Below are 12,189 nucleotides of genomic sequence, written 5' to 3'. Positions count from 1 at the left end.
TATGAAGTAAGTGATTGTTTAGGAGAAGTAAGGTGATATTAAGTTTGTAGGTGAACTTTATAGAACTGAGTTTGTGTTTCAGTAAGTTTATAAAAACAGGATGTGTAGATACAATTATGAAGTAAGTGATTGTTTAGGAGAAGTAAGGTGATATTAAGTTTGTAGGTGAACTTTGTAGAACTGAGTTTGTGTTTCAATAAGTTTATAAAAAACAGGCCGTAGATACAATTATGAAGTAAGTGATTGTTTAGGAGAAGTAAGGTGATATTAAGTTTGTAGGTGAACTTTGTAGAACTGAGTTTGTGTTTCAGTAAGTTTATAAAAACAGGCCGTGTAGATACAATTATGAAGTAAGTGATTGTTTAGGAGAAGTAAGGTGATATTAAGTTTGTAGGTGAACTTTGTAGAACTGAGTTTGTGTTTCAGTAAGTTTATATACAATTATGAGGTAAGTGATTGTTTAGGAGAAGTAAGGTGATATTAAGTTTGTAGGTGAACTTTGTAGAACTGAGTTTGTGTTTCAGTAAGTTTATAAAACAGGCCGTAGATACAATTATGAAGTAAGTGATTGTTTAGGAGAAGTAAGGTGATATTAAGTTTGTAGGTGAACTTTGTAGAACTGAGTTTGTGTTTCAGTAAGTTTATAAAAACAGGACGTGTAGATACAATTATGAAGTAAGTGATTGTTTAGGAGAAGTAAGGTGATATTAAGTTTGTAGGTGAACTTTGTAGAACTGAGTTTGTGTTTCAGTAAGTTTATAAAAACAGGACGTGTAGATACAATTATGAAGTAAGTGATTGTTTAGGAGAAGTAAGGTGATATTAAGTTTGTAGGTGAACTTTGTAGAACTGAGTTTGTGTTTCAGTAAGTTTATAAAACAGGACGTGTAGATACAATTATGAAGTAAGTGATTGTTTAGAGAAGTAAGGTGATATTAAGTTTGTAGGTGAACTTTGTAGAACTGAGTTTGTGTTTCAGTAAGTTTATAAAACAGGACGTATAGATACAATTATGAAGTAAGTGATTGTTTAGGAGAAGTAAGGTGATATTAAGTTTGTATTTCAACTTTGTAGAACTGAGTTTGTGTTTCAGTAAGTTTATAAAAACAGGACGTGTAGATACAATTATGTGGTAAGTGATTGTTTAGGAGAAGTAAGGTGATATTAAGTTTGTAGGTGAACTTTATAGAACTGAGTTTGTGTTTCAGTAAGTTTATAAAAACAGGACGTGTAGATACAATTATGTGGTAAGTGATTGTTTAGGAGAAGTAAGGTGATATTAAGTTTGTAGGTGAACTTTGTAGAACTGAGTTTGTGTGTCAGTAAGTTTATAAAAACAGGACGTATAGATACAATTATGAGGTAAGTGATTGTTTAGGAGAAGTAAGGTGATATTAAGTTTGTAGGTGAACTTTGTAGAACTGAGTTTGTGTTTCAGTAAGTTTATAAAAACAGGATGTGTAGATACAATTATGAAGTAAGTGATTGTTTAGGAGAAGTAAGGTGATATTAAGTTTGTAGGTGAACTTTATAGAACTGAGTTTGTGTTTCAGTAAGTTTAAAAAAACAGGATGTGTAGATACAATTATGAAGTAAGTGATTGTTTAGGAGAAGTAAGGTGATATTAAGTTTGTAGGTGAACTTTATAGAACTGAGTTTGTGTTTCAGTAAGTTTATAAAAACAGGATGTGTAGATACAATTATGAAGTAAGTGATTGTTTAGGAGAAGTAAGGTGATATTAAGTTTGTAGGTGAACTTTGTAGAACTGAGTTTGTGTTTCAGTAAGTTTATAAAAACAGGCCGTGTAGATACAATTATGAAGTAAGTGATTGTTTAGGAGAAGTAAGGTAATATTAAGTTTGTAGGTGAACTTTGTAGAACTGAGTTTGTGTTTCAGTAAGTTTATAAAAACAGGCCGTGTAGATACAATTATGAAGTAAGTGATTGTTTAGGAGAAGTAAGGTGATATTAAGTTTGTAGGTGAACTTTGTAGAACTGAGTTTGTGTTTCAGTAAGTTTATATACAATTATGAGGTAAGTGATTGTTTAGGAGAAGTAAGGTGATATTAAGTTTGTAGGTGAACTTTGTAGAACTGAGTTTGTGTTTCAGTAAGTTTATAAAAACAGGCCGTGTAGATACAATTATGAAGTAAGTGATTGTTTAGGAGAAGTAAGGTAATATTAAGTTTGTAGGTGAACTTTGTAGAACTGAGTTTGTGTTTCAGTAAGTTTATAAAAACAGGACGTGTAGATACAATTATGAAGTAAGTGATTGTTTAGGAGACGGAAGGTGATATTAAGTTTGTATTTCAACTTTGTAGAACTGAGTTTGTGTTTCAGTAAGTTTATAAAAACAGGACGTATAGATACAATTATGAAGTAAGTGATTGTTTAGGAGAAGTAAGGTATTATTAAGTTTGTAGGTGAACTTTGTAGAACTGAGTTTGTGTGTCAGTAAGTTTATAAAAACAGGACGTGTATATACAATTATGAAGTAAGTGATTGTTTAGGAGAAGTAAGGTCATATTAAGTTTGTAGGTGAACTTTGTAGAACTGAGTTTGTGTTTCAGTAAGTTTATAAAAACAGGACGTGTAGATACAATTATGAAGTAAGTGATTGTTTAGGAGAAGTAAGGTAATATTAAGTTTGTAGGTGAACTTTGTAGAACTGAGTTTGTGTTTCAGTAAGTTTATAAAAACAGGTCGTGTAGATACAATTATGAAGTAAGTGATTGTTTAGGAGAAGTAAGGTAATATTAAGTTTGTAGGTGAACTTTGTAGAACTGAGTTTGTGTTTCAGTAAGTTTATAAAAACAGGACGTGTCGATACAATTATGAAGTAAGTGATTGTTTAGGAGACGGAAGGTGATATTAAGTTTGTATTTCAACTTTGTAGAACTGAGTTTGTGTTTCAGTAAGTTTATAAAAACAGGACGTATAGATACAATTATGAAGTAAGTGATTGTTTAGGAGAAGTAAGGTGATATTAAGTTTGTAGGTGAACTTTGTAGAACTGAGTTTGTGTTTCAGTAAGTTTATAAAAACAGGACGTATAGATACAATTATGAAGTAAGTGTTTGTTTAGGAGAAGTAAGGTGATATTAAGTTTGTATTTCAACTTTGTAGAACTGAGTTTGTGTTTCAGTAAGTTTATAAAAAACAGGACGTGTAGATACAATTATGAGGTAAGTGATTGTTTAGAGAAGTAAGGTGATATTAAGTTTGTAGGTGAACTTTGTAGAACTGAGTTTGTGTTTCAGTAAGTTTATAAAAACAGGACGTGTCGATACAATTATGAAGTAAGTGATTGTTTAGGAGACGGAAGGTGATATTAAGTTTGTATTTCAACTTTGTAGAACTGGGTTTGTGTTTCAGTAAGTTTATAAAACAGGACGTATAGATACAATTATGAAGTAAGTGATTGTTTAGAGAAGTAAGGTGATATTAAGTTTGTAGGTGAACTTTGTAGAACTGAGTTTGTGTTTCAGTAAGTTTATAAAAACAGGACGTATAGATACAATTATGAAGTAAGTGATTGTTTAGGAGAAGTAAGGTGATATTAAGTTTGTATTTCAACTTTGTAGAACTGAGTTTGTGTTTCAGTAAGTTTATAAAACAGGACGGTAGATACAATTATGAAGTAAGTGATTGTTTAGGAGAAGTAAGGTGATATTAAGTTTGTAGGTGAACTTTGTAGAACTGAGTTTGTGTTTCAGTAAGTTTATAAAAAACAGGACGTATAGATACAATTATGAAGTAAGTGATTGTTTAGGAGAAGTAAGGTGATATTAAGTTTGTAGGTGAACTTTGTAGAACTGAGTTTGTGTTTCAGTAAGTTTATAAAAACAGGACGTATAGATACAATTATGAAGTAAGTGATTGTTTAGGAGAAGTAAGGTGATATTAAGTTTGTAGTTCAACTTTGTAGAACTGAGTTTGTGTTTCAGTAAGTTTATAAAAACAGGACGTGTAGATACAATTATGAAGTAAGTGATTGTTTAGGAGAAGTAAGGTGATATTAAGTTTGTATTTCAACTTTGTAGTTATAAATAGTTTCATTATGATCAGTGCTTTTCACTTTGACTATTCCAAGACAAACAATAAAGTCATTATTTTCAAAACAAGACCATTAAAGCCATTATAATAGCATATAAACGATAGAATAAATTGCTAATCTCTACTGTAACAGAAAGTAAATATTTATGTTCGTTAAACAAAGTTTTAGTTATCTTACAATAGTTTATTAAGTATTTGTGAGTTGAAATAAGCTAATAAATGTATAACTGGTCACTTTTATTAAAACAGATAACTGTACTTTTTAATTTTTATAATAGTGTAATGTTACTAAACTATAGAAATATTATTAAGTATATCCACATATTAGTATAAGAAACCAAATATTTTCTACATATCTGATAAGTTTTTAATGTTCTATTACATTGGACATATTTAACATTCTGTTTTAAAATAAATAATTAGTTATTTAGAATTTAACAAAAATTCTGCTTTGTTAATTTTTTTTTTTACAGACTCCAACTCAGTGGCAGAAAAAGTGGGAAGGATCGGATGATCCTCTACAATACTTACGTAGTGTCATGAGTCGAGCACTGGCCATCCAAAAGTGGCTTCAGAAAACTGAGTCGGACTCACTTCTGCAAGACACTCTAGATCTGTCAGAACTTTTCCACCCAGACACGTTCTTAAATGCCCTTCACAGCAATCTGCACGGTACTTACAAACATAAACCTTTTCTACAGGACTGTCACCACAGTGCAGGATTTATATCAAACTTAATACAACAGATTCTGTAGAGCATGCAGGAAAATTTATCAAAATCAAACAAACTGTAGTAAATGTGTCATAAAGTTAAAGATCAGTGTAAAACAAACTATATGGAAATTTATATATATGTTCATCTGTCACACGCTGTCTGCTGAACAGTTATTCATAGAAAACAAAATTTTATATAAAAGTGCTTACTTTTAAGAATGCATTACAGGAATATTATTCATCCTAAAATTTATTGAGACTTCTTTGTTCATCAATCTTTGTTTTTGGCTGAACAGTTTAGCTGAGAAAAACTTATTAAAAACCTTGTTTTTTTCTGAGGGAATTTCAGGGGAAAATGGGATTTATTCCAACTTCTGACGTAAAGAAATATTTTTTAAATACAAGAAAGTAGGTAAACAAGTCCATTAAAACTGGAACATATATTTGTTGTTATTCAGTTTATATATTTTTCATGTTGTTATTATATACATATATTACATTTTATTATACCAAGTCAAATAAATTGATTTAATAAAAAACTCCTTTTTAACACTAAGAACTGTCAGAAAGCACTACTTTATTAGTGGTCTTTTCTTGTACCCAGTAAATTGACAAGAAACAGTAACATCCAACAGAAAATATTCTTATAGCTAGTTAAGGAATTGAATTTTTAATTGTTCTGGATGAATTTATTTCATTAAACCCAAACAGATTTGTCAACAGTGTATTCCAGTCAGTCTCTTTTGCTTATAACAACAAATACAATGGATGTTTTTCTTATTGAAATAACATTGAATGATACAGTTGTTAATGGCCCACTGAACAATACCATTGTATATCCATTGAAATAATTCAATGGGCATTTGCTAGTATATATAATAACCAGTATATAAAACTAGACCTGAAGTGTCCCTGTTGGATGGACAACCAGTTACATGAAACCAGATCAGACGTATGAAAGATACTTCCTGTTTCATACAGTTGTTCAGTCTAATATTTTGTCTTATCATATATTACAGGATGTTCAGAAAGTCACTGTGCAGTTTTCTAATCATATTTTATTCAGTCTATTTCAAGCCAGCAACTGATAGCAGTGTTTAGAAACAAAATAAGAAGGATCCAGGCCTGTATTGATGCCAACGGGGGTCACTTTCAACATTGTTTATAATTGTCATTCATATTTAACTCCTGTATTCTATATTGAAACATGTGTGTTGATAAATATATAAGTGCACAGTGACTTTCCAAACACCCTGTAGTAGTTGCCCTTTGATACATTTCAACAATAAATTTCCTAAATAGATAAAAAAAAGTGCAGTGAAGCCACTGCCTTGTATTATAGCTTGTATGTAAGATGACGGCTGTCTACAATGGTATTTTCTTATACCATGTGTTATTTCAACAAAGCAAATGGCATGACATTGTTTTTAAGCAAAGTAGACAGACCCACTACAATGCACTGTTAGGAAAATTGAGTTTCAATGCAGTTAGTTCATGCAGCTCAAAAGGATGTTCCAGTTTACTCTGTAGCTGCAGGGATGTTTACCACCGAGTGCCCTCTGTCTTTATTACACTAAGAAATATTAAAGGGGAGATATTCAGTTCTAGTGAGTTTATTCAACAAATAAAATCGTATATGAATATATAATATTGACATCAAAAATATATATAAATTAAACAACAACAATGTTCTGAACATTGTACAGTTTTCTTCTGTTCTTGCTCCTATCTTTGAAATATTTCTGTCAATGGTTTTACTATAATATTAAAGTCACATTGGGCTTTGTTTGTCTACTATGAAAAATGAATCCCAGATATTAGAGTTGTAATTCTAGAGACACATCACTGTTACACTAGAGTAAGTCCTGTTTGTACTGATATGTTTTCTCTGTGATTAACCATTCAGTATGTACAAAGATTGATGTATTAGTAGTGACATCAAGACAAAGTTTTAGGAATAGTAAAAAGTAAATAATTTTATTGTAATGTGGTCTTAATAAGAAGTATTTATATATATTATATATAATGTTATGATTGTTATATATATATTATGTTATGATTGTTATATATATATATATAATGTTATGATTGTTATATATATATATATAATGTTATGATTGTTATATATATATATATAAATGTTATGATTGTTATATATATATATATATAATGTTATGATTGGTTATATATATATATAATGTTATGATTGTTATATATATACTGTATATATGTTATGATTGTTATATATATATATATATGTTATGATTGTTATATATATATATATATATAATGTTATGATTATTATATATATATATATATAATGTTATGATTGTTATATATGTATATATATAATGTTATGTTGTTATATATATATATATAATGTTATGATTGTTATATATATATATATAATGTCATGATTGTTATATATATATATATATTATGTTATGATTGTTATATATATATATATATGTCATGATGATTGTTATATATATATATTGTTATGATTGTTACATATATATATATATGTATGCATTGACTGTTATATACATATATTATTGAATCATGTTATGATTGTTATATATATATATATATTGGCATTATGATTGTTATATATATATATATATGTTATGATTGTTATATAATATATATATGTTATGATTGTTATATATATATATATTATGTTATGATTGTTATATATATATATGTTATGATTGTTATATATATACATTTATGTTATGATTGTTATATATATACATTATGTTATGATTGTTATATATATACATTATGTTATGATTGTTATATATGTATATATATTATGTTATACATTATGTTATATATATAATACTATGATTATATATTATGTATATATCAGTGTGACACATGTTATATCCTTCTCTATTGTGTGTATCTGACACTCAGTGTCATAACTGTAAAATATATTACAGACCAGTTTATATGATGATTAGTATGTAATTATAAACTTTAGTCATAATATATAGTCAAGACATGGACTATATACTAAATCTTCATTTCTTCATGATAACATGTTAAGATAAATCTATTATGATATTCTTTATGTTCATGACTGTTCTTAGAATACTAAATGTTCTTGATATATCATTAGAATACTAAATCTTCTTGATACCATCTTTAGAATACTAAATCTTCTTGATACCATCTTTAGAATACTAAATGTTCTTTTGATATCTTTAGAATACTAAATATTCTTGATACCATCTTTAGAATACTAAATTTCTTGATACCATCTTTGAATACTAAATCTTCTTGATACCGTCTTTAGATACTAATGTGATAACATCTTTAGAATACTAAATCTTCTTGATACCGTCTTTAGAATACTAATCTTTGTGATAACATCTTTAGAATACTCAAATATTCTTCTTGATACCATGTTTAAAATACTCTTCTTGATACCATCTTTAGTATTAAATCTGTAAAAGTATATTCAATACCAGTTTATATGTATGATTAGTCTTTGAATTATAAATCTTTGATCATAATATATATGTTCTTGATACCATCTTTAGAATACTAAATCTTCCATTTACCATCTTAGAAACTTAATGGGATATATAATAACAATACTAAATGGTATTGATGATAGCTAATTTACTATTACTTTGATCATCTGATTAGAATACTAAATTCATCTTGATACCATCTTTAAAATACTAAATCTTCTCTCTAAATCTTCTTGATACCATCTTTAGAATACTAAATCTTCTTGATAACATCTTTAGAATACTAAATCTTCTTTAGAATACATTCTAAATCTTCTTGATAACATCTTTAGAATACTAAATCTTCTTCATGATACCATCTTTAGAATACTAAATCTTCTGATACCATCTTTAGAATACTAAATGTTCTTTATACCATCTTTAAATACTAAATCTTCTTGATACCTTTATCTTCTTGATACCATCTTTAGAATACTAAATGTTCTTGATACCATCTTTAGAATACTAAATCTTCTTGATACCATCTTTAGAATACTAAATCTTCTTGATACCATCTTTAGAATACTAAATCTTCTTGATACGCCTTTAGAATACTAATCTTTGTGATAATACTAAATCTTCTTCTTGATACCATCTTTAGAATACTAAATCTTCTTGATAACATCTTTAGAATACTAAATCTTCTTGATACCATCTTTAGAATACTAAATCTTCTTGATACCGCCTCTTATACCAAATCTTTGTGATAAATACTAAATCTTCTTGATACCATCTTTAGAATACTAAATCTTCTTGATATAACATCTTTAATACCGCCTTTACTAAATACTTCTTCTTGATACCATCTTTAGAATACTAAATCTTCTTGATACCATCTTTAGAATACTAAATCTTTGTGATACCATCTTTAGAATACTAAATCTTCTGTCATACTAATACCATCTTTAGAATACTAAATCTTCATCATAATACCATCTTTAGAATACTAAATCTTCATAACATTTTTTAGAATACTACAACAGCCAATGGACAACTTGAAACTTGTAAACCACATGGAAAAGTGGAATATCAGGAGCCAAACTTGTGGTGAAAATCAGTGACTACAGCTGGAGGGCTGCATCTTGATGGAGACCATCTTATTGATTGTGTTCATGATTCCCCAAGTACATATTCAGTTTCTCCATGTACCCTGGCCTGGATTCCAAAGGTTAGGACAGTTCATTCGTATAGTATTAAATTTCTCCATGTACCCTGGCCTGGATTCCAAAGGTTAGGACAGTTCATTCAGATAGTATTAAATTTCTCCATGTACCCTGGCCTGATCCAAAGGTTAGGACAGTTCATTCATATAGTATTAAATTTCTCCATGTACCCTGGCCTGGATTCCAGGTTAGGACAGTTCATTCGTAGTATTAAATTCTCCATGTACCCTGGCCTGGATTCCAAAGGTTAGGACAGTTCATTCAGATAGTATTAAATTCTCCATGTACCCTGGCCTGGATTCCAAAGGTTAGGACAGTTCATTCATATAGTATTAAATTTCTCCATGTACCCTGGCCTGGATTCCAAAGGTTAGGACAGTTCATTCTGTAGTATTAAATTCTCCATGTACCCTGGCCTGGATCCAAAGGTTAGGACAGTTCATTCATATAGTATTAAATTTCTCCATGCCCTGGCCTGGATTCCAAAGGTTAGGACAGTTCATTCTCAGTAGTATTAAATTTCTCCATGTACCCTGGCCTGGATTCCAAAGGTTAGGACAGTTCATTCGTAGTATTAAATTTCTCCATGTACCCTGGCCTGGATTCCAAAGGTTAGGACAGTTCATTCATATAGTATTAAATTTCTCCATGTACCCTGGCCTGGATTCCAAAGGTTAGGACAGTTCATTCGTGTAGTATTAAATTTCTCCATGTACCTGGCCTGGATCCAAAGGTTAGGACAGTTCATTCAGATAGTATTAAATTTCTCCATGTACCCTGGCCTGGATCCAAAGGTTAGGACAGTTCATTCATATAGTATTAAATTCTCTCCATGTACCCCTGGCCTGGATTCCAAAGGTTAGGACAGTTCATTCATATAGTATTAAATTTCTCCATGTACCCTGGCCTGGATTCCAAAGGTTAGGACAGTTCATTCATATAGTATTAAATTTCTCCATGTACCCTGGCCTGGATTCCAAAGGTTAGGACAGTTCATTCATGTAGTATTAAATTTCTCCATGTACCCTGGCCTGGATTCCAAAGGTTAGGACAGTTCATTCAGATAGTATTAAATTTCTCCATGTACCCTGGCCTGGATTCCAAAGGTTAGGACAGTTCATTCCAGATAGTATTAAATTTCTCCATGTACCCTGGCCTGGATTCCAAAGGTTAGGACAGTTCATTCATATAGTATTAAATTTCTCCATGTACCCTGGCCTGGATTCCAAAGGTTAGGACAGTTCATTCAGATAGTATTAAATTTCTCCATGTACCCTGGCCTGGATTCCAAAGGTTAGGACAGTTCATTCGTGTAGTATTAAATTTCTCCATGACCTGGTCTGGATTCCAAAGGTTAGGACAGTTCATTCATAGTATTAAATTTCTCCATGTACCTGGCCTGGATCCAAAGGTTAGACAGTTCATTCATATAGTATTAAATTTCTCCATGTACCCTGGCCTGGATTCCAAAGGTTAGGACAGTTCATTCATATAGTATTAAATTTCTCCATGTACCCTGGCCTGGATTCCAAAGGTTAGGACAGTTCATTCATGTAGTATTAAATTTCTCCATGTACCCTGGCCTGGATTCCAAAGGTTAGACAGTTCATTCAGTAGTATTAAATTTCTCCATGTACCCTGGCCTGGATTCCAAAGGTTAGGACAGTTCATTCAGATAGTATTAAATTTCTCCATGTACCCTGGCCTGGATTCCAAAGGTTAGGACAGTTCATTCTATAGTATTAAATTTCTCCATGTACCCTGGCCTGGATTCCAAAGGTTAGGACAGTTCATTCATATAGTATTAAATTTCTCCATGTACCCTGGCCTGGATTCCAAAGGTTAGGACAGTTCATTCATTGGTAGTATTAAATTTCTCCATGTACCCTGGCCTGGATTCCAAAGGTTAGCACAGTTCATTCGTAGTATTAAATTCTCTTCATGACTCTGGTCTGGATTCCAAAGTTAGGACAGTTCATTCTCATAGTATTAAATTTCTCCATGTACCCTGGCCTGGATTCCAAAGGTTAGGACAGTTCATTCATATTGTATTAAATTTCTCCATGTACCCTGGCCTGGATTCCAAAGGTTAGGACAGTTCATCTCTGTAGTATTAAATTTCTCCATGTACCCTGGCCTGGATTCCAAAGGTTAGGACAGTTCATTCATATTGTATTAAATTTCTCCATGTACCCTGGCCTGGATTCCAAAGGTTAGGACAGTTCATTCATGTAGTATTAAATTTCTCCATGTACCCTGGCCTGGATTCCAAAGGTTAGGACAGTTCATCTGTAGTATTAAATTCTCCATGTACCTGGCCTGGATTCCAAAGGTTAGGACAGTTCATTCGTAGTATTAAATTTCTTCATGACTCTGGTCTGGATTATAATTAAGAAAGTTGATTTTCATGGTATTAAATTTTCTTTGTATATGGGCCTGAGTCTACAGGTTAGAATGTTCACTCTTATGGAATTAAGTTTTCCTTTGTCCAATGGTTTGATTCCAAAGGTTAAGGCACTGTATTCTCATAGTGTTATATATGATGTTTTGGAATATAATTAATAATCAGAAATTAATGTTAAACATATAAAATGGAATACATATTTTTAATGAAACCAAATAAATTTTAAATTTTTAAATATGATATTTTAAAGAAATATAAATGATTCTTTTTTTACTCTTTTGACACATTTCAAGGATATTTATTTGGTCACTTTTATGATGGACTTTATGA

At 30.4% G+C, this 12,189-nt stretch overlaps 1 protein-coding gene across 1 annotated transcript in view; it reads left to right on the top strand.

Annotated features, from left to right (window-relative positions):
- LOC143228462 (cytoplasmic dynein 2 heavy chain 1-like) overlaps positions 1–4,812 on the top strand; it is a 197,919-nt gene extending 193,107 nt beyond the window's left edge. The window contains 1 exon segment of the mRNA XM_076459717.1: positions 4,531–4,812. Within this exon segment, the coding sequence (XP_076315832.1) occupies positions 4,531–4,812 (282 nt within the window).
- Positions 4,813–12,189: the final 7,377 nt, after the last annotated feature.

This window comes from Tachypleus tridentatus, chromosome 10 (genome assembly GCF_004210375.1).
Source record: "Tachypleus tridentatus isolate NWPU-2018 chromosome 10, ASM421037v1, whole genome shotgun sequence".
Lineage (NCBI taxonomy): Eukaryota > Metazoa > Arthropoda > Merostomata > Xiphosura > Limulidae > Tachypleus > Tachypleus tridentatus.
The sequence above is the reverse complement of the archived record's forward strand: the minus strand, read 5'-3'. Positions and strand labels throughout refer to the sequence as shown.